Below are 24,731 nucleotides of genomic sequence, written 5' to 3'. Positions count from 1 at the left end.
TTCATTCAGGAGGACAAGGCTGGAGGACAACTTTAGTCATGAGGCTAGGACTTCTTAGGCAAATTATAACTTCAGATCGTTTAATTCTTCATGGGATCTATTAGTCACTCTCATATTGTGCCACATTGACTAGAGTGGTGCACGCTCATAAAATCATGTTTATCATATTGAAGGTAATGTTTACTGAGTGAATACCAGATTCCAGGCACTCTTCTCCTGGGTTCACATGCATTAACCCTCAAAGTTTATAAAGACATCTCTGTCAAATTATTCATTGATTGAGCCAATATTCACATTATTTTTTTCACTTGGGATATTTGTTTTATTTTCATCATTTCTTCTCTTTCAGCTCTTCTTTATGCAACTATTTTTGGAAATGTTACCACAATTTTCCAGCAAATGTATGCCAATACCAACCGATACCATGAGATGCTGAATAATGTACGGGACTTTCTGAAACTCTATCAGGTCCCCAAAGGCCTTAGTGAACGGGTCATGGATTATATTGTCTCAACATGGTCCATGTCAAAAGGCATCGACACAGAGAAGGTATGGGTTATTATTGTTGTTGTTATTTATTTTCTATTTCAGTGAGATCTTCAGATGCCTGTAGTTTTCACTCACATATTGCTTGTATAATTGCTTCATAAATATTACTCTGTAAGTCATAAGTGACATATCAATCAATAATATTATTGAGTGCTTAGAAGGTGCACGGCACTCAACCATTAATCATCAATTAGTACTAGTCATCACACTCAATTTAGAAATTGTGGTTCCTGAAAACAACTGATTACTTCATTTCCATAAAAGACTCTCATTACCAGTCAGAGTAATTTGCTGCATTCCTCTAAACCTCTTAACAGTGCTGCCATTTTCCTGGTAGATTTTTATCTTCTACTTAAATATCTCTCCTTTTTCTCACATGTTTTGAAAGCAACTTATAATTTCTTTGTTTTTCCCACACAAATCTACAAAACGGATACCACCCTCCCCATTCATCTGACATCTCTAACTTCTTTCTTGTCTTTTCATGGAGCTTCTTGTAATTTTTCCCATCTATCTCATATTAGGGACCACCAAGGAACCAAAGGCCTCCTCACAATCAATGAGCCCAAATTTCAAAGACAATTCTCACTTCCTCCACCCAGCTGATTCACATCAAATAGAGAGGAGAATAAGTAGGGCTTGCATCCAAGAGTTTTAAACTGATCGTGATCTATTTTCCTTTGTAAGCACCAGTGGGCATTATTTTTAGGTACTGAATTTTGACATATGGTAATCTGACAGCACATTACCTTCCTGCCATTTCCCACAAATTTGATTTGTTCTCTTAATCATATGAGGTTGACTTGTAGTTTTTCTATGAGACCTGCTCAACAAGCACTTTTCAATGACAAAGGGAAAGAGCAAACTAGCAAAGTAGATGTTTAATTAGGGGAATTTCATGAAGTGACAAGTAGGTAGTTTGTTAAGCCAGAGGAGGTGTTATTAGGAGAAGATGTTTGGGGAGACATGTGGGGAATGAACATGGAATGTGCGAATTGAGGGAGAGAAGCCTTCAGAGGGAGTGCAGGTGAGCTACTCAAGGGTAATTATGTGGAAGAATTGTGAAAGGGGTGAGATGTGCTCCTCTTTCAATGTTTTACAAGATACAGTATAAATTTTCTAGTTAAGTGGCCACTTAAAGTGGAATGTGTAACCACAGAGGGAAAAGGACACATTCCATTTCTGTGGAAATTAATTGATGTATAACTGAGCCAATATATGGTTAGTAGGGAGGATATCAAAGAAGGAACAGAATCTTCCTCAGGGGTGAGAGTCAGTGTTTAAGATGTCAAATTCAAGATGTCCTTTGAGGTCCACATTCAGTAAACTGAGATTAAGAGGTAACCATCTATTAGGTTGGTGCAAACGTGATTGCAGTTTTGTAATTGTTTTTAACCTTTTCAACCGCAATTACTTTTGCACCAACCAATACCTTGTCCATCACCATCTCAGGCAGAAGTTTTTTGTTCCAGAAAATGCAGTGGAGTCACTTGGTAGCTGACAGAAAACTTCAGTAAAATGATGAAACAATGGCCTTTTATATTAGAAAAGAGCCCAACCCATAGCCAATGCTGCCCCCATAACCCCAAGGACCTGCTTAACTGCCTGCTTCATGTTGTAGTTAGGATATAATATGCTGGCATGGGGTGTGCCGGAAAGTGTGTATGCCATGCAGTGGGGAACTATTTCTGGATTCCTATTATTTACCACTTTTTTTTTTTTTTTTTTTTTTGGCTTGCTTCTTATCGTTTGTGGTCACAGAAATGATTAGTAGAGTATCTACTAATTATCTGATTAGTAGAGTATCCATGGAAAAATGGAGTAATAGGAAAAAAGATGGAGAGGCTAATATTAAGGGTAGAATAAAAATTTAATTTAAATGAAAAGATTTTAAAATATGTAAAAATATTAAAATGAATTAGCTTTTGGATAAGAAAAAATCATGGATGTCCCTCCTAAATGAATGGGGGAATGCTTTGAGTAGTTTTTGACTAATAGGAGAAAGCAGATTTAAATAACTGGCAAGTATGAAGTTTGGTTGTGTGTGTATAAAATATATCTGAAGTTTAATTTAATGTGGCAAACTCTCTATGCCTGTATTGATTCCTCTCAGCTGAATAAGAAAATCCCCACCCAGGTACATAAGAACTAGTGGTAACAGCACTATGAGTAAAGAGACACATGCCAGAGTCTCAGACTAGGAAGGGATTATAGAAGATTCCCACTAATTGCATAGTCAATATGGTTAAATTTAAAAATGCATTCTTAGACTACACACCATATGCTATACTGAACAAAAAGAAAACAAAAAATTGGCATCCAACTCTCTGGTTTAGTAATAAACCTAACAACCAAAGTGGAAGACCCATATGCCTATTAGGCATTCAGTTATTTGACAAATAAATAGTTTGTATAATATATAACTTTGAAATACTATCACAAAGTATTGAAGTATAGACAAGAATTAGTAGCCAAAGCAAAGAGAGAGAATAGATATCTCAGAACTAGACTTTACTATGGATAAGAACTAAATATAAGTTAAATGACACATTGCAAAGATGGAATTGGTATATTATTTAATATAATTATAAAATGAGCTAAAACAATCTAAGAAAAAGCCTAACATGAATATCAGAAGGACTAAGCGTTAAATGTTACCATAAGAAACCATAAAATATTAGAAGAAAATATATAAATATATTGAATTTATCTTTGTACTATTACAGCAATGGAATACATAACAAAGTAATAGATTTTGCTAGAAAGTATAAAACTTCACATACCAAAACTATGAAAATGAGATCAAATATTTGCAATCAATATCAAAAGTGAAAGGTTAATTATCTTAATACGTAAAATGATTTTTATAAATCAATGAAAATTAGAATACCTGGGGAGAAAAATAAACTGAGTACATGAGTTAATTTACACAAGATAAAATACAAGTTATTAATAAACATACAAGAAAATCTTATTTTCACTTGTAATAAATTGAAATAGCAAGAGATCATTTTTAACATGTTAAATGGACAAATATAATACCCGATCTTAGCAAGGTTGCAGTGACTTACACTATTGCATAATTCTAGTCTATATGTTAATTTGGCAGGGCATTTCTTGAAAGCAGTTTGACCTAGATAATGTTCTAAAATTTGGGATATTCTAGAGCTCAGTCTGTGTCTCTTCCTTTTTCTGTCTATAGTCTCTCCTTCAATGATATCATATAATCCAATGACTTTAAAAATACATGATAACACCACCCAAATATACATACTCATTTTGTACCTGTTCCCTGAACTACAGACTCTGCTATCCAACTGCCTACTAACGTCCAAAGAAATGGGCCAGGACTGAACTCGTAATTATCTCCCATAAATCTGCTCTGCTGACATTCTTCCCTAATGCAGTTAATGGAAACTCCATCCCTCAGATGCTTAAGACAACCCCCACCCCCATTAAAACCTCCACTGATCTTGTTGGTTCTACTTCCAGTTCTTACCACCTTCATTGCTATCACCTGGTCCAAGTCACCATCATGTCCTATCTGGGTTATTGTATAGCCAAATAACTTGTCTGTGCTTCCACCTTTGTCCCCTTATAGTGTACTCTCAGCGTAGTGGCCAGTGAGCTTATATGGCTTTCATAATAAAGCTTGCTTTCTTTCTATCTATCTATCTATCTATCTATCTATCTATCTATCTATCTATCTATCTATCTTCTATCTATTCATCCCTCCATCGACCTACCTATATATCTAACTATTATATATTCATCTTTACTGTGGTCTTTTTTGATAAGAATGAAGTTGATAGAGCCTGTTAAAATACAAGGGTGGAAAAAAGAAAACGAAAGGCTGATGACAACATTGACATAAATTCTGTAATTGTAGTCACGATCTTAGTAATATGAATGTACTCGACGATGTAACTTTAGTAAACAGCATCTCAATTTTACCAATTATCCTATTAGACTTCCTGTTCCTCAGTAGGCCAAATATGTGCCTTACTATGTTTCTTATCTTACATTTTGTTGATTGTTTCATATATTTTATTAATGGTGGCTGTTACTAGATTTGATTATGAGTTTATACATTGAAAAATATTGAAATATAATGTATGAAGCCAACTGTGTTTGTTCTGATGCTTCTCTTGATAGTTCTAACAGAGCTGTATTTTTTCAGTTGCTAATACAATAGAATTTAATGATGCATTGCAGCTAATTAGAGAAAAACCTTTGCCCCAATTACTGCGATTTCCTTCTATCCTTCCACATATTTAGTTTTATAGATTTTTTGAATTCATCTTTAACCCGCAAGCAGATTAATCACTGTGATTTAGTTCAGTCTTATGTGAATACTGCTTTCTCTAACACAAAGCATGGCATTAAAATCAGTACTGACATGGAGATTGTAACATTTTTATCATGAAAAATGCCCTTAGGCAATGCTTTTTATATAGAACACTACCTAGATTAATTTTATTTGGTTGTAAGTATTTTATTGACTACTAATCACAGTAGTTGCTTTAGATTCTTTTTTACATTTAATAACCAAAATCTGTCCTCTGGGCTTTTCTACTCATTAACATTCAATGCACTTAAAAGACAAGAGAAATGGGTAGAATGAGTGAGGACTATAAAGGGCAAAAGGAAATTACAGGAAAAAATAGGACGGGTCACGGTTAAAACTCAAAAAGTTTATTCTATGGTATGAAATAACTTTACTGGGAAATAATTCAAATGAAGAAAGTGGATGGGGACTTTATTTACTGCTTTTGGGAATCTATGAGAAAATGTACAACTTGTATAACGTGGAAACCACATATTTTTCATCATACTGGATTTTTTTTTCAGCTTGTTTTATGGACTGAAGCTTAAAACCTTATCATTATTATATTTTTTATTTTCTACTGTCTTGCTTTTTTTCTAACATGTAGTTTGGGAAAAATCAATAGAAAAAGCTCTTTGGTCTTCATTTCTTATTTCATATGTTTTGTAATAAGCATAAAATATCAGTAGGAAGATCCCACTATATGAAAATTCTGACAGAATTATTCAATATATTCAGGGAGAATTATGCCTTTAAAGAAACTGAGGTTTTGAATATTTTAAAATCCTGGATTATTTTTAAACCTAATCTATCACAGAAGCACTCTACTTCTTCCAAATAGAGTAGGCAGTGTATTTTTTTCCACAACTTAAAGTAACTTCCTTGTAATCCATTTACTTTTATATATAGTTTTAATTTAGAAAAGCATATTTAAACTTTTCTTTGTATTCTTAAATATGAAAAAACAGGGATGACACTTTACTAACAATTGTCACCTCAATAAACTTTAATTAAAAAAAAAGAACAACAGCGATGACATTCTTACACATACATGGCATCATTTTCTTGGTTCAATATTTAAATACTTCAAGAGGTTCCTATAGCAATGTATAGATGAACCCAGGAATGAAGGCACCAGCCTTTCAAGAACTGCTCCACAGAAAAATGTGCTGGGTTAAATATGCCGTGTAAATATTTACACATGAATATAGAAAAAAAAAAGATTAAAAAAAACACCAACTGAATTGGTCTTAAGATGCATTACAAGCACTTTTGTCTTTGGATCAAGAGAGGTAGTAATCATCCCATTACAGCCCAGACTATAGATAAAATATTGTGTTCAGCTTCCAGCTAGATATTTAAAAAAAATATATCATCAAATAGCTGCACACTTACCAGAAGATAATCATGAAGGTATAAATTTCTGGGAATCTTGTTTTAAGACAAACAATTAAAGGGAATATGAATATTTAGTTTGGCTAATTGAAGGCTTGGGAGAGCTATGACAGGTGACATGAAGTATTTAAAAATACAGTGATATATCTGCTTCAGTAGGAAATGGACTACCTGCCAGTAGTACAGGTCCTGACACTCAGGTTGTGTGATAATTGTGTCTGAATCGTTTTGCATACTATTATATATCAGATCTTGTTTACAGTTCAGACACATGTATTCAAGGGGTCTTCTATTAAAAAATAATAGAACAAAATTCTGTAATAATTCAATAATTATTTTCCCCCAATTTTTTTATTAGTATAGCTAAGTACTATAGTTTTACAAATTAAACTGAGTTTTCCAAGGGATAGGACATATACCATCTCAAAAAATTCTGAGGACACAGACGCCCACGAGCTAACAGGTATGGTTTTCCTGTGGTCTTTAAGTAACCTTATAGTTGAGCGGGAGAAACTATGCCTAGTCTGTCATTACAAGGAACTATATTCTCAGCCTGTGGTGTAAAAGCTTCATGTCCCAAATACCTGAAAACCGTGACTTTTCTCTCTATATCTAAACATGGCAAGGAAACTTAACTATTGTCGTGTTCACACGTGCTTCTCAGTTGCTGACTACTGAAATAATATAAAGTAAGCATTTAGAATTATTTTTGACATTTCTCTTTCCTATCTGATGTGCAGGTCTTGTCTGTAAAGGCAGACTTTATGTGAAACCCCAATTTTATTTTTCCTTTCATATATCAAAAGTTAAATAAAATAGGGCTCAAGGGTTTATTACAAACATTACAAGTAGATGAGAACTTTAAATAATATTTTCTTTGATAGTAATTTGTAACATTTAAGTGTATATATAGTTTGTCAGGACTTTTGGCATAGTTTAAGAGTGCTCCAATTCAAGCTTTATATTGTTGTTAGCTAATATAATTATTAGTAAAATTTTTGTGCCTCAGGTAGTAGACAGTATTAGTTTCCTCTAGTAAGGATAGGGAGATGTTGTGTAACTAAGTTAAATCCTGAATGACTTAGACCTTTTTCTATGAATAATATTAAGTACATTCCTGTTATGTACCATGTTGAAATTACTTCAGTGCAGTAATGTGGGCTACTTTGTATTTCATTTTCTCACCACTCTGTCACTAGCTCCTGAGGAAGGGACTAAGGAATCATTTGATAGCTATAGTCCAGGAATGAGGAGAAGGAGTTATAGGGCCATGGATAACTTGTTTAGTAGCCTGGCTTTATATAGACCCCGAGGAGTGGGTTCCATGCTTCTGTGTTCACATCTACGACACCACCTCCCACCTTAGTTAGCTGGAGGGTGAAAATGCCTACATAGTGCCTGCGTAAAATCAGCAATAATAAGTGCTAGCAAATAATTTAGTCTATTGTGGTTATAATTGATTTCTTCCTTTACGGGTTATAAACTACAAGAAGTAGGTCATGACTGGCACTACTTTTAATCTTGGTCTTTGCTTGGTATTTGGTACGTACTGTTGTCTTTAAGTATAGATGAAAGTAGACTCTCACTTGGAGAGTAGTTTGGATAAACAAAGTTTTTCTACATACATACACATTGAATGCAAAGATACAAATATAATTTAGACTTTGGAGGGAAATTAAATCATGAATGAACCTATATGCTGTAGACAGTACTATAATATGAGTAGGTGTTTGTATCTAACCTATTATTTTGTTCTGAGCTGCTTTGATTGATCCATTTCAAATTTTCTACATCTGCAGAAATGGCTATTAAAGCACCTATTTTTGAATGGGATTATAGTGCTACTCATACAGCGTTTGCAGTTTAGTAAACTGCAAAATAAAGACAGGGTTATGCAGATGGTTGGATTTTATATACAAAACTTTAAAAAAATTTTCATTTCTGTGATTTCTATTGTTGTTATTATTTGATTGTGTTTGTTATATTTTATTTTTTCCCAGGGCCTTGTGGCTTTCTCCTCCCTACACCCTTTTCAATCTCATTCCTGGTTTTTATGATAATGCCTAAAAGATGCCTGTCCGTTGGCTCAGGCTAATTGCTTTTGATTTTGTGTTCATTTGTATTCTATGAAGTACTGAAAAGCCACTTTTAGCTCCTTTACTAGTAGTGCCAAATAAACCACAGGCATCCCTGTCTGGCACAGCAGAAGGCAGCCAGAGGATGGAGAAAATACAACAAAATAGATTAAAAGATAAATACAAGTTGTTATGTAAGAAAGAGATTCCTCTAGTTGTTCACTGCCAAGGGCCTGAGATGCTGCTTCATGCCCTGCTCCGGGGCATGATCCTGGAGTCACTGAGAGGGACACATGGCGGTATGATCGGGCGGCTTTCTCTCACTTTGGCTTTGTATGAGTCATGATCTATCTCGAGACCTTCAGACATTCTCTGTTTTGCTCGTATTAGCATTCTTCCTCATTTCTTTATATAATGAACTTTCTTCAGGAAGTCTTCATTGCCCTAATTTCTGCTGAAGTATCTCTGAGATATGGAAGATGTCAATTAAGGAAGGATTTATGCTATGGTAGAATTTATAAATAGGAAAATAGCCTTCTTTTAAAATTTGCCTCCACATCAAAGGGAACCATGGTTTTGTAAGCTGTTGTAATTGCTATTGAGTGGTATATAAACACAATCCCTACTCTTGTGTTGCTCAGAGTCTACTAGAAGAGGAAAGACTTAACCACAGAAATAACCATATAATTCCAAATCGTGATGATGCTTGAAATACAATACAGGGAACCATGTAAGATTTAAAGAAAAGGAGAGGGTGAGTCTAATTTAGGTTGGGAGGATTGAGTTAAAGAAGGCAATAGAGAAAGCAATAGAATTTGGACAAAAAAGCTTGTTAGAAACTGAAACTCTTTACATATTGTATAATAAAACTTAAATTACCTATGTCCTAATAGTCAAGTAACTGGTATAAAGATGGAAAACTATAGAAAGGAGAAAAAGAAAAGATCTGATTAGTCTAGTTACTACTAATAAGTCAATAATTAACTGATGTTAATTAACTGTACACAGCCTATACATTCCATGTGCCATAGAATAATTTCAACTGAATGTACGTGTTGGTTAAAAATCTTACTCAAAAACTAATAACACATAAACCAATGTAAGAACTTATTGAGTCTGTTGGTATCCTAATCCTGATTAAACTAATCGGCACATATATTTAGAATTGGGTCTGCTGCCTTTCTGGGAATACATTCAGAGAATACATTCATGGCCAGAGAATAGTGTTATGCATTCTATTATCATCATGGTTACTAAGGATGAATAAATGTTAGAAGGCTATTTATATGGCCATTTTGGTTCTAAAAATGTTTATTTAGTAGAAACACATAACTGTTAAATAAAGTTAGAAATAAGAACTAGAAAAGGAAATATAGTAAATCATCCATAATCCCATAGCTCACAGAAATATAGTTTGCCATATTTATTCTGTGTGATTTTGTGAACATATATTTTTATGTTATAAATTTATACTATATAAACTTTGTATTCCGTTTAATGGATATATCATAATATATTTATCAGTCTCCTATCATTGGATATTTAAGATATCTAATGACTATATTAAGTTAAACACTGAAAATGGGATTTTCCACAGTAAAGGGTATGCATATTTTATAGCTTATATTATTTTTATAGTTTATTTTTTATATAACTAATGTATGTTTACATGCATTCTTTTTTCAGAATAACATTGTTAATATTAGGCATTAATCTTTGTGGATTTAATAGGCCAATAATCTTAGTATGTTTAATTTTTGCTCTTTCCAACACATAAGTATTATAATTATTCCCAATTTACTAATACAAAAATTAGGCTATAAGAGCCTCATGTCACACACAGTGAACCTTGAATTTGGACCAGGTCTGCATGACAGAGGCATTGATCTTAGCCGCTCTGCCCCTCATTGCATATTATTATCTGGTAGACAAGTATCTCCTTATATATATATCTTAATTTTTTCTGTTTTTTCACATGTTTATTTTTCAAAATAAAGTTTCCTCACCCTTCCCAATCATCATCTTCCTATACACCAAAAATAAATCCCATTAACTTTTGAATGGAATTGCACTGTCACGATTTTAGAATTAAACAATACAGCAGAGGCCATCAGAAAACTTGTCCACATTGGTTGCCCAGATGAGGTATGGTGGGCTCATGTGAAGTAATTACAGATCGTGAACACAGCTCCTCCAATGCAGAGTTAGTGGTTCCACTCCTAGAAGCCAATGTGAAAATCAAAAGATTCCATTGTTTGGATACAAACTGGACGTGTAGTGTAGGTGAGGTGTCACACAAATTGTTGAATCAGCAGTAAGGAGACTTGTGTTCTAGTCAGCTAGTCTCCCAGTCTAGTTGCCATGTTCCAACTGGGTGACCAGTCACTTAAACTCACAGAATGTATATTCTTTCATGATCTTTCCATTTCTAAGATTAAAATTTAAATGTATATTTGGGAAGATTTTGTGAGAAATATTAGTGGTATCCTATTAGCACCTGGGAAAAATCAGAAGACAGAATCTAAAGTAACAGTTTATTATTGTAACCCTTGTATAAAACTTTGTCTTGATAATAAATGAGAAATTAATGGGAAGTAGCCTTCCTGGAGGGAACCAATCACTGTTAGAAGAAAAACAACCCAGCACCTCCACCAACTTACACCTTGTTGTTTCAATTAAGATCCTTCTTATCTAATGGCATAGTTTAAAATTCCAGTACTTCCAGGGACATTCCCTGTTTAATCTGACAGTTATTACTTGGCTTCAGAGTGCCTTGTAAAGTAGTAAAATCAATGGACATAAAATTTTAGCATATTTTTAATGATTCACACGCTTCAGTAAATTACAGAGCACAATACAATTAGAAGTAATTCATTCATTCAATCATTCTCAATATAGTTGAGAACCATTCTTCCATATGGTAAGGAAGTGAAAAAAACAAAAGCCCCAAACCTCAAATCCTCATTTCTGTTAATGGTAAAACTTTATCATTTAAATCTTCCATTAGACAGTTTTGATTTAATAATGGCTTATTAATTTTGTAATAAATATTGTGTCATTAGAGATAAATGGAAAATTCTTTCTAAAAGGAGGCAAAATTCTCTATGTTGAGAACTGAGGCCTGACAGGAAGTTTAGTCAAGAATTCATAAATATTTAGATAGATATTGATGCATAAGTTGGTATTTAAAAATCTGTTTCCTATTCCAGTATTCAATAATAAATGTTAAGTCCCTACTTGCACTCATGCCAGTGTTCCAGTCTGTGGAAAGACAATAGCGAATCAGACACACGTTGCAGTCTAACAAGATTGATCAAATCAATTTCTGCTTTCTTTGACCTGCTGTTTTATGTTTATTTCAAGAGGTACTTGGCTTCCAAGTGTGAGATGCCTGGAAGAACATGGACCAAAAATCGGAGCGTAACAGAACACACTTAGTGAATGTTAATGGCAGAGTCAAAGTTTGATTCTGATTTCTAGCGTTGTGACTCCAAAGTTTGCCTTACATCACTCACTTATTCCAGACCTACTCTGTTCCAGAAACCACATTTCCCTAATATCACCTTAAACTTGTTAAGATGACTGTTACCCAAAAAACAGAAGACAACGAGTATTGGCGAGGATGTGAAGAGATTGGAACCCTTGCACACTAATGGTGGGAAGTAAAATGGTGTAGCTACTATGAAAAACAGTATGGATGTTCTTCAAAAATAAAAATAGAACACCATATTACCTAGCACACTTCTGGATATTTACCCAAAATAATTGAAGTCAGAATCTCAAACAGATATGTATACTTTCATGCTCATTGCAACATTATTCACATTTACCAAGATGTGGAAACAACAGATAAAGAAATATGTGGTATATACATAGAATGCAGTATTATTCAGCCATAAAAAGAAGGAAATCCTCCTATGTATGGCAGCATGGATGAACCTGGAGGACATTATGCTAAGGGAAATAAGCCAATCACAGAAGGACAAATACTGCATGATTCCACGTACATGAGGTATCTAAAATAGTCAAACTCTTAGAAAGAGAGAGTAGAATAGTGGTTACCAGAGACTGAGGGAAGGGATCAATGGGGAGTTGCTATTCAATGGGTATAAAATTTCAGTTATGTAAGGTGAATAAGTTCTAGAAATCTGCTGTACAGTGTTGTGCCAATGGTTAACAATACTGTGTTGCACACTTAAACATTTGTTAGGAGGGTAGCTCTCATGTTATGTGTTCTTAACCGCAATTTTAAAAAAGTATATAAAAATTTTTTTTGATTATATGTTTTTAATTTCTTAAACATGACACAATTTGGCTAAACAACAAAAATATTAATAAATTTAACTTTATTAAAATTAATAATTTCTGATCATCAGACTAAACTACAAGAAAAATAAAATAATCTACAAACTGGGAGAGAAGTTTAAAACATAAAAAACCAGTAAAGTATTAGCATCCAGAATATATAAAAAAATTCCTAAAAATCACTAAGAAAGTACAGCTAAACCAATAGAAGGATAGAGAACAAATACAAGCAGGTATTTCTCAAAAGGGGAAAGATGAATGATCAATGAACATACGAATATGCTTAACTTTGCCAGTATTAAGAGTCATACAAATTAAAAACCCAATTCTGAACTCTGGATTCCTACAGGATAATTGTGGCAGCCAAAATTTGCTCACAAATTTTCTCCCAAAATCTATAAGGAGATTATCAAATAAAGTCACTCTCAGAGTATGGCCACAGTTTAGGTAAGAGACAGAGAATACTGTAAATTTTTATATTGAGCTACTGAATGGTGGGACGTACACATCCCAACCAACAAAGCTGTGAGACCCACACCAGAGTTGAGTTATGAGGGAAATACACAGAACGAAGGAAGAAGCATACAGTCTTAGTTCTTCTGAGCACAGGATTGAGACTTGGTGGATCAGAGCACATGCTACTGGAGTCACACAGCTTGGAGAGTGATTCAAAGGAGAGGGAATAGTTTTGGGAAGGCCACGCTTCTGGGGAAAAGAATGATTTGGAAACCATTTTGGATACCTTAGAGAACGAATGATTTTCTTGGAAGCATAGTGGTGAAAGGGAGGAACGAAGTGTCAGAAGATAAGGGCGCTATGAACAAGATATAAGAAGCCAAGTCCAAATTGTAATGTTTATTGGAAAAACTTAACTGTAGTAACAGAAGAAGATGCCTTTGAACTAAGGAATCTGATAAGATACAGAAGAAACCTCCTGCTACACAGCCTCTCCTTTCCCCCTTCCCCCAGAGTATTACGTATTATTGCTGGTTAGGAATATGGAACAAATACTCAAAAACAGAAAAAGAGGATTTGTATAAAGATAATGGAAAAGAAATTAAACAATAAAACTTTTCAATATGAAAGTACACCCCCACAAAAGCCATGATACAGAAGAAAACTAATATACCACTCAAATTAAACTGAATATAGTGAAGCAAGCAATTTAAGATAGGAAAGAACTTCATGAGTAAGAAACCTGAAAATTTACAGTATAGAAGGAGAAATATAGGGAGCTGATTCAAGTAGAAAAATAAATGAAAGAAGAAAGACTAATATTATAAATGAAGATGAATTTACAAGGTGCTTACATGCTATCTTCTATTATATAATAACGGTTATAAGAAGATATATAGAAAGGATTAAATGGAAAGAGCAAAATAATTAATGAAACTGAAATAAAGAGGTATAAAGGGGGCAAATGTTATAGAGAACGCAGCCATAAAGACCTAATATACATATAATTGGTGCCTATCAAAACATGAAATAAAACAAAAAGCAGAACTGATGTTTAAAATTGAGAAAAGCATGCCTGAAACAAACAAGTAAAACCCCCCAAACTGTATCCCCGGCCTACTGTACACTGGGGAAAATAAACTCTAAGGTATGTCCTACAAGTGGGAATGTGCAAACATGAGGGAAATATAGTAGAAATTCTAGGTATCGATGAGTGCCTGTTGTAAGTTTACATCCATTATTTTAAAGTGGAAGCATTCAGCAAAACTGTGTGATCGTATTTAGACAAAGAGGGATAAACAAAGGATGGGATTTTCATAGGTAATATGATGGAGGAAGAGTAATAGGAAGTGTTTTCAATGAACAATAGGAATCAGTGCTAGACATTCAAAAAGTGACAGGAGGGTTAAATGAATAGTGATTAAGTACTGGGAGTGGTCAGTGGTTTGGGGATCTTAATCCAGTTGATGAACTGCTGCTGACAGTGTGCAACAATTTGACTGTTGAGTGTTTAGAGGTACTTAATACCACAATGACTGCTTTATCCATACCACAAGCCTCTGAATGTTCTAATAAGGTGTGCATGACAACCTGTACCTTATATTGTGGGAAATGTATGAGCTTTCTGATTCAGTCACTCTAAACTGGAGAAACTTTGAAAGGGTAAGCTAAATGCAGAGAATGATTAAATTTATTATGGCAGTAAGTGGGGGTAAGGTAAAGGGTTAGTTTGAGGAGCAGAAAGAATAGCAAAAGATTAAAAAAGTCAGGGTGAGAGACAGGTGGTCATATGATAAAGTGCTGACACAGTTGTCAAATATGTTGATCTCCACAAAAGGGATCAGGATACCAATCTGAGGTTCTTTCAGAAAATGTTTCCAAAAGGGCTACTTGGAATTGTGAGTCATATTGGATAGCATTTTTTAAAAAAAACAATTGTTACATTTATTGGGGTGACATTGGTTAATACAATTACATAGGTTTCAGGTGTACAACTCTGTAGTACATTATCTGTATATTGCATTGTGTGTTCACCACACAAAGTCAGGTCTCCTTCTCTCACCAAATATTTGACCCCCTTTATCCTTTCTACATATTCCCACATCTTCCTTTCTCTGTGGTAACTACCATACTGTTGTCTGTGTCTATGAGTTTTGTTTGTCTTATTTGTTGCTTTTAGTTTTATATTCCACATGTGAATGAAATCGTATGTTTCTTTTTCCATCTGACTTATTTCTCTTAGCATGATGTTCTCAAGATCCATGTATCCCTTCGATACATGATTGGATAAATATGTGATATGTATGCACAATGGAATACTATGCAGCCATAAGAAAAGATGAATGCTGCCATTTTCAACAACATGGATGCATCTTGGATAGCATTCTGGTTAGACCTAGATTGTGTATTCAAGTGTGCCTCCAACTGTTACAAGTTGACCTGGGATTTTCTGTTGTCTGTATATTCAGAAGCAATTTAATGTTATAGAAAGAGCAAGAAGGCTTTAAAGTCACCCAGACCATGGATCTGTTACTAACATTTGTAAATTAGAAACAATACCTGCATTGTACAGTTTTTGTGAGGGTTCATTGTCATTTTCTGTTTCTTTCAAAATCTGAACCAATTGAGTCTAAGAAGACAGTTGAAATCCCTGCTGAGTTGCGTTTGTTATAGAACAGAAAGTTCGTCCACCGGGCACTAGCTGAGTCAAACACTAAACACAAGGAATTGCAGTGGAGAAATATTGGCTATTTTATTGATGAATGGCACCATCCAGGAGAAGGGGAAACTAATGTTCAAAAGCCTGATTTCTCAGATAGCTTGTATTAGGATGGTGGAAAAGTAGTTGCGATTTTTGCAATTGTTTTTAACCTTTTAAACCGCAATTACTTTTGCACCAACCTAATAGGTTACACATTATATATAGCAAAATCACAAGATACTGTGTGTTAGGGGTTTGGGGTCATGCTGGGAGCTGATTGATCAGAGGTAAGGTAAGGGAAATGAATCATTTTTTCAGTTCTTCAGGACAGTTCTGAGGTCTTTTCCAGAGTCCCTTTGTTGGGTCTCATGGGAAAGTAGGCAAGGGGTCATTCCACCTTAGGGCTCAGGAACTGAAACATAACTTAGGTCAAGATGTTATCTTTAGCCTGCCAGAGGTGGGGATTTTGTGATCATTAGTCAGGCCCCAGCTACTGTCTTCTGCTGCCTTGGAGGTTGCTGATTACTGGGGGAAAGGCTAGCTCTCTGCAGGGTGTGTGTGTGTGTGTGGGAAGGATCTATCTATCTATCTATCTATCTATCTATCTATCTATCTATCTATCTATCTATCTATCTATCTATCTATCTATCTATCGAGAGAGTCACAAGGACCCTCAATTTATTTTCACCTTAGGAAAGGGGAATTTGGTTTGCTCCTCCACTGACATACTAGATACTGTGATTTCACAAGTAGGCATAAGGCTGCTGACCATCCTAGAAAAGGTATTTTTTAAGTGACCCAGGTCTTTCGGCTTTCCCAGAATATTGCTTATATCTCATTGACAAAATAGTATACTTTTTGTTGTTGTTGCTGTTGTTAAAATATCTTACTAAACCAATAGGCTAGAAGCTTCTGGTGGTAGTAACTATTTTGTTTGTTTGTTTTGTTTTTAATCTATATCCAAAAGACTTAGCGTGTTTCTGGCATTTGTAGGTAACCAACGAATAAATGAGCAAATGACTAGCAAACAACGATAGAACTACTCTGAAAACCTATGTAAACTTAGTTGGGGAAGGAGTTATTTCCTTTTCTCTGATACTGCTGCCTCAGTTTGTTAGATAAAATGTGCAAATCTAATATAAATAAAGGATTCATTAAAAGGAAAATATTGTAAAAATTTTGTTCAGTTAAAAAGCATCACCGGGGCCAAACAAACTCTTAGTCTAAATGAAATTTTCAATACAGTTTTGAAGTGTTCTGGCATTTAAGAAGATGAACCTGGAATATTTTATAGAGAGGGCCGTTATAAATTACAAGGTTGCAGGTTGATTTCCCAGAGCAGAGTTTTTTTTGACCGAAGCCCTTGTCTTTGTGCTGGAGGCTAATGCCACAGCTCAGAGGTTTGGCATTCAGTCTACCCTGGAGCAGAGGGACAGCCTGCAGGTTTCCCTGGTGACATGCAGCTAATCTGCCTGTCAAGCTGGCTCAGGTAAATCCAGGACATACAGACAGTTCTCCCACAGGGGGCTTTCTCAACGGTTTTGGCTTTACGCAAAGTCACACTTAATAAAAGTGTGTTAATAACACTGACTGCAATACCCTGTCATTAGTTGATGTTTTGGGGGCTCTGGTTGCTTGGAGGGCTGTTGTCCTCAAAAGGGAGGGACAAAACTTTTAGGTTTTGCTAATGCAAAACAAACACAACCACCTTTTATTTTCAGGTAATTGTAGCTTCACATGAAATTGTAAGAACTAACACAGAAAGATTCTGTATACCCTTCACCCAGTTTCCCTCACAACTGGGAACTGGATATTGATATGGATATTCAACCTTATTCAGATTTTACCAGTTTTGCTCACCAGATGTATCTCTCTCTCTCTCTCTCTCTCTCTCTCTCTCTCTCTCTGTTTGGTTGTACATCAATTTTATCACAAGTATAGATTCATGTAACCACTACCAGTCAAGTTAAAGAACAATTCCATCACCATGATCTCTTGTTTTACCCATCTACTGCCACAGCCCACTCTTGTCCTACCCACCTTCCTAAATCCTGGCAACCACTGATCTATTTTGCATCTCTTTAATTTTGTTATTTCAAGAATGTTATATAAATACAATCTTGCAAAATGTTGACATTAGTTTTTTTCATTGGGCATAATTCCTTAGAGATCCATCCAAATTATTGTCTGTGTCAATAGTTAGTTCCTTTTTATTGCTGAGTGGTATGCCATGGTATATAGATGTACTACAGTTTGTTCAACCATTCACTGCCAAAGGAAATTTATGTTGTTTCCAGTTTGGAGCTATTGCAAATAGAGCAGCTATTCATGCGTAGGTTTTTGCGTGAACATAAATTTTCATTTCTCTGGGATAAATGCCCAAGAGTGCAATTGTTGGTTGGTCATATGGTAAGCCCACATTAAGTTTTGTAAATATTGTCATACTCTTTTTCCAGAGTGGATGTACAATTTGTATACCTACTATATGAGCAATCTAGTTTTTCTGCATCTTCACATCATTTGGAGTTATCACTATTTTTTAATTTTAGGTGGGCAGGGATATCCCATTGTGGGTTTAATTTATATTTCCCGAAGGACTAATAACGTTGAATATATTTTCATTTGTTTATTTTTGATCTGTTTATTCTCTTCTGTGAAACATCTTTTCATGTATTTTGCCCATTTTCCAATTGGACTTTTTTAAATGTGGTGTTTTGAGAATTCTTACGTATTTTAGACATTAGTCTCTTGTTGGATATGTGATTTGCAAGTACTTTTTCCAGTTTATAGTTTGTCTTTTCTTTCTCTTTAAATTTTATAGTCTTAAATTTTATATTTAAATCCATGATAAATTTTGAGTTAATTTTTTATAAGGTGTGAGGTTTAGGTTGAAGTTTTTTTTCCCCCTAATGTATGTCCAAGTTCTCCAGCACCATTTGTTGAAAAGTCTATCTTTCCTCTGCCAATACTAAACTTTCTTGATCACTATAGCTTATATTACATCGTATAAGACCCGGTCTTATATTATAGTAAAATAAGACCGGGTCTTACATTAATTTTTGTTCCAAAAGATGCATTAGAGCTGAGTGTCCGGCTAGGTCTTATTTTTGGGGAAACACGGTATATAGTATGTCGTAACATAGGGTAGGTAATTCTTACTACTTTGTCACCTCATCAATGGTCTTAGCTATTCTAGATTGTGTGCCTTTCCATATAAATTTTAGAATAAGCCTGTCTATGTCAACAAAAAAACTTGCTTGGATTTTGATAGGAATTGCATTAAATTCATAGATGAATTTGGTGAGAATTGACATATGAAGTGTGATAAAAAAATATGGTGAATGTTTAAATTAAAACATTTATTACAGTAAAAGACACATTGCCATTTCTCCCCCTCAAAATATTCCCCCTTGCTTTGAACACACTTATCCCATCGTTCTTGCCACTTTCTATAGCAGTTCTAGAAGTCCTCTTTCATGAGTGTCTTTACTTCATCCTCCATCATGACAGTGCTCCATGTCACACATCAATTCTGGTATGGCAATTTCTGTCAAATAAAAAGATTACAGTGTGTCCTCATCCACCTTATTCACTGGTTCTATGAGAATTCTAGCTCTTCTACAGAATCAAAATAACCATGAAAGGAAAACGTTTTGAATTGACTCAAGACATTGAGGCTGTCATGACAGTGCATCTAAAGATACTCACAAAAGAAGACTTCCAGAACTGAAAGTGGCAAGAATGATGGGATAAGTGTGTTAGACGTGAATATTTTGAGGAGGTTTATTTTGAGGGGGATTAATGGCAATGTGTCTTTTACTGTAATAATTTTTTTTTTAAACATTCACCATAGTTTTTTGATTTTTTTGTATTTTCTAGTTTGGTTTTCCAATTCATTAAAACAGTATATTTCTTCATTAATTTACATGTTATTTGGTTTCTTTCATCAACATTTTGTAATTTTCAAGATACAGATCCTGTCCATGTTCTGTTAAATTTATACCTAGTATTTTATTTTATAAATTATAAATGCTATTATGTTTTAAATTTTAGTTTTCAAATGTTCATTACATTTTTTTTTTTTAATATTTCTTGGGCATTAGGCTCTCATCTATTGCTTTTCCTTATAGTTAGCACTCTTAACTCCGTCAAAATTTCTATCGATTTTCTGTCTTTGATTTGCCATGGGAAGAAACTAGATCATGTTTGCAGGATCTAGGACTCTGGTAGGGTTCCTTGAAGTATTAAGTGGCATCTGAGGGCATCTGTTACGTATAAATCATACATGCTCTGTAGCAGTCTTTTCTCCTATTTATAGACATTTTTATATACTCTGTTATTCATGGCTATTTTATGGATGACAAAAATTGCAACAAGTTTGATTTTTGAATAGTGTTATGACATGTCTAATTTCTCAGCTATGAAGACATTAGTGACAAATATTAAGATAAGTAATTCACAAACCAAAATTCATTTAGGGCTAATTTCCCCCAAATTCCTTTAAGTAATGTTAACATACTATGTCAAAAAGATGATAATTTGGTTTCTAGGATATTGTACAATACTAATGAACTTTAATGGTTTTTCTTAAACTTAAAATTATATATATATATATATATATATATATATACACACACACACACACATATATGTATATATTATATATATACATGTATACACATGTAAAAGATATACATATATACACATATATACTTATATATGTGTGTGTGTATATATATATATATATATATATATATATATATATATATATATATATGTATATCTTTTGTGCTACCAAATGGGCTCATGCAAATAAGAAAACTTAGCTTATTTTTGATCCTAAAATATAGAAACATTTTAGTCACCATCACAGCATATATACTATTAAGTAAGCAATTAAATAACTAGCAATATTCACAGTTCTGTTTTTTCAGGTCTTACCAACAACACTGATGCAAACTTAATCAAGATTATAGACTAATTTTTTAAAAAGTTGTCTGCCTTTTTCCCTGTTGATTTTTAGAAGTTTTTCATATACCTTAAATATGACTCAGTTGTAAGATGTCTGTATTATAAATATCTTCTTTCAATCTAAGGCTTTTTTAACTTTTAAAATTATATATATTGTATATGTTACCTTTTTATTATATCTATTATAGTCTATATGTATTTTCTTATATTCTACTTATGCATGAATGACTGCCATAGAAAACTCTAGGAAGCATACTTGTGCACGTAACTATTCAAATAACTATATAGCCTTTTGTCTATTCCACTGATCTCAGAGAACTAAAGTCCTGGGGCATTTTTCTAATAGTGAAGAGTTTAATTTATCAGAAAGCTCAGTCTAATAATGCTATCCTATTTCAACTATAAATGATAACATAACAGGCTTTACTCATGAGAACATATTGATCGGGTTCTAGTCTGATAAATGTCAGCATATTAGGAGAGTGAGTGGAAGAGTTTGGTGTTCTTTGAAAGGTTTCTAATTTGATAGTACATAGTCATCTTACACATATGCACACTATATATACATCTGCACACCATATCTGTAATCTATATATGAGTGTTAGAGTTGTGAAAAAGTGTTTCTATATGATCTCAGTTGTTCAAATGTTGATATTTCATTTAGTTTTTCTTCCACTTTATAACTTCCCAATCTTTTCAAGACAACAACTTTCTAGTTGTTATTTTATATATATTTGACTTCTGTATATACACAAGTATATATATGTATACAGATATATACCGAAAGTGCCAAAAAAAATGTATACAAGTGGACACTTTGGTCAACATTGCTCAAGCAGTAGTTTGCCATAATCAGAAGTGTCTGGGCACTGATGGTAACCATTTTCAGCACCTCTTGTAATTGCAGAAGTCAAATGTGACTTGTATTCATCTTTTGTTATTGGTATACATTGACTATTACAATTTTAATACAGTTTTCCATTCTTAAAATGTGTATACTTTTTGGCACCCTCTGTATATACACATACATATATACACACATATATGTATATTGGGATATATATATATATATATATATATATATATATATCTTTTTATATAATCAGATTTCAAATTCTTTTTGGAATTAAATATAAATAAATATAATCAACCCACATATCCTTGGCTTTATTTACTACTCTGTGACCTCTTCTGATAACCTTACTTTCTATAGTTGGGGTGTATGTATATGTGTGTGTGTGTGTGTGTGTTTGTGTGTGTGTTTATGTAGGTATATTAATTTGCATAGATAATTTGAAAGACAGCTGGTGCATATCTTTAGGAATTTTAATTTGCTCTCTATTGGAAGAATAGTAGGTTGAGACATAAGCTTTCATAATCATAATCATTCTTGTTGCTGAATAGCAGTCCATTGTGTGAATACGCCACAATGTATTTATCTATTCTAATGTTTATGGATCTTTGGATAATTTTTAGTTTGGAGCGAGTATGAATGGTGCTATTATAAACCCTTTTGTTCATGTGGTTTGCTTCATATATAGACATTTCTGGTGGGCATATACCTAGAAATGGAATTGTTGGGTCTTAGCATATGTATAGTATATGTGCAGCTTTTGTCAATATAGCCAGGTGATGGAAGTACCATTCACAATATATGAGAGGGACTCATTCTTTTAAAGAAGCTGGGAACTTCATTTGTCATAAGTGACTGTATAAAGATCATGATCAGATTATTTGCAATATTGCTTCCACTCTTCTGAATAATTAATCAAATATATTTTAAAATATATTTCTAATTTTGGAAAATATTTTCACAGATTGAAAAGTGTTCTTATATAGTGAGATATGTGTGTTAAAAAGTATACACATAAGATTATGAATAGAGAACAATAGAAAGCCTATTTTATCAGAGCCCTAATTTTGGAAAATTAATGACCCAAAACATTAGCTTTAACAAGTTCAAAAGTGGTAACAATTGTTATTTTGTTTTCATTACTCACACTATTGTAAAACCAAGACCCTGAAAAACGTGGTAGTTTAGAATTGGTTCCCTATTTTTTTAATTATTAAAATTGTTTTGGGTGGCATTGATTAATAAAATTATATAGGTTTCAAATGTGCAATTCTATAATACTTCATCTGTATATTTTTAAACAATAACTTAAGCTTCACTTTTGTACATGAAGTCTATTCACAAGAAATAATCTCTAAAATGAAACTCATGAATTTTAACCTATAATCTCTCACGGGTTATACAGCCTTCTGTTTCTAAATATGACCTTTCCATTTTAAATAATGGAAGTTAATTTGCTTTAGTTTTATTTCATTGCATTGTTCCTGAGTTAATTCCTTGGAGGTTTTGATACTCCCCAGAATTGGCAGACTAACATCCGGATGGCTGTTCTCTGTTGGTTCACATGGCTGCCTGGTTATACATTTTTTTAAAAAAATAAGGTGAGCTTTCTTTTCTTCTCATAAAATGAGTGAGAACTGAATTCCAGTAGAGAACTCTACTTCATTTGTTGGCAGTCTTTGAGCTCCTCATTCCCAGGAAGGATTGTAAAAATATTTTATGTGCAAATGTCACTTACCTGACTCTTTCCACAGATTTTCACTAACTTAATACTAATTCAATTGGATTGGTGGGGAGAGATTAATTAGCAGTGCATAACTTAATTGCATCAAAGGAAACTGAATTTTGAAGGATGTCAGTTGTAGCTTTAATGCCTATCAAAATGTCATTAATGCATTTATTCTTTTGTCCTAAGAAAGAAAACCGGTGAATCATATTCACTTACCGATTATTATTAAAAATAGCGAATACTCTTTACTCCTTATAGAGGATTTTATAGATAATCAATAAAATAATTTATTTTGGATCGGTAAGAGACCTCAAGAGGGAGCCTTGGTTAGTTCACTAGTTTCAGGCACATTAGAAATTTTCACATTAGAGATTTGTTATAGATTGCTTAAAAGTGACAAGTCTCTGATCACTGAACGAGGGAGTAGTGACAGGAGACTATCTCCACTAAGACTTTAGCTCTCCAGCCTTCTGTCTCATTACGCTATATAAATCTACTTCTTTTTCACATAAAATTGCCTTTTCTCTTTTCAAATGCAAATGGAAGATTTGGGGGGAGAGGAGATTATTAAAAACGTGTAAAATACTCTCATGCACTGCTGGTTAGAGTGTAATTTGGTACAGCTTTTCTGGGAAGCAATTTGGCCAGAGCTCTAATATTTTACCCTCTAATTTTACTTTAAAAAAAAATATGTCCTTAAACAACCGGATATAGGTACACGGTATTTGTTAGGATGATTTGTGAAAAGGAAACTAAAAATCTCAATATCCTGTTACAATGCAATGGTTAAAATAATTGTATTATAATTATATGATGGAGTGTTGTTCAGTGATTCAAATTGCTTTTTTTGTGTGTGTTTTTAAGTCAGTATTTCATGGCATGGGAAATGATTATAATATGCTACTGGGTGATTATAGCAGGAAATAAAACTAAATATTCAAGTTTTATGAAAATAATATATAAGTATGTGTAAATAATGGAGAAATTTTATTTTCTTCTTTATGGGTTTTTTGATTTGCTATATTTTGTATGATGATTGTTAAAGTACATGTTTTCCCCCTTATTCTGCTCCCCCTCCTCTGGTTCAAGCCGTTGTTTCTCAGTGTAGTTGTGTAGGACACAGCTCCCTGGCCCATGTGGTAATCGAACCCGTGACCTCGGTTTTAGGAGCATGGCACTTCAACCACCTGAGCCACTGGGCCGGCCTCTAAATTACATTTTTAAGTATATTCAAAGAATGCCTAAGAGAGAGGATAAAGCCTTCTTCTTTTGACTCTCTCTGGTCAACCATTTCCTTAGAGGATCTTGATTCAACTCTTGGGTCTCTAAGTAAAGTATTTAGGCTCACTCTTTTTCGAAGCTTTTGCTAA

General features: G+C 33.8%; 1 protein-coding gene across 1 annotated transcript in view; it reads left to right on the top strand.

Moving 5' to 3' along the window:
• The window catches only part of KCNH5 (potassium voltage-gated channel subfamily H member 5), a 280,910-nt gene that overhangs the window by 159,776 nt on the left and 96,403 nt on the right, over positions 1-24,731 (top strand). The window contains exon 8 of the mRNA XM_019733674.3: positions 350-549. Coding sequence (XP_019589233.1) covers positions 350-549 — 200 coding nt within the window. The remainder of the gene's footprint in view (positions 1-349; positions 550-24,731) is intronic.

This window comes from Rhinolophus sinicus, chromosome 3, assembly GCF_057876585.1.
Source record: "Rhinolophus sinicus isolate RSI-liver-muscle chromosome 3, RSI-T2T, whole genome shotgun sequence".
In the NCBI taxonomy this organism is placed as follows: Eukaryota; Metazoa; Chordata; class Mammalia; order Chiroptera; family Rhinolophidae; genus Rhinolophus; species Rhinolophus sinicus.
The sequence above is the reverse complement of the archived record's forward strand: the minus strand, read 5'-3'. Positions and strand labels throughout refer to the sequence as shown.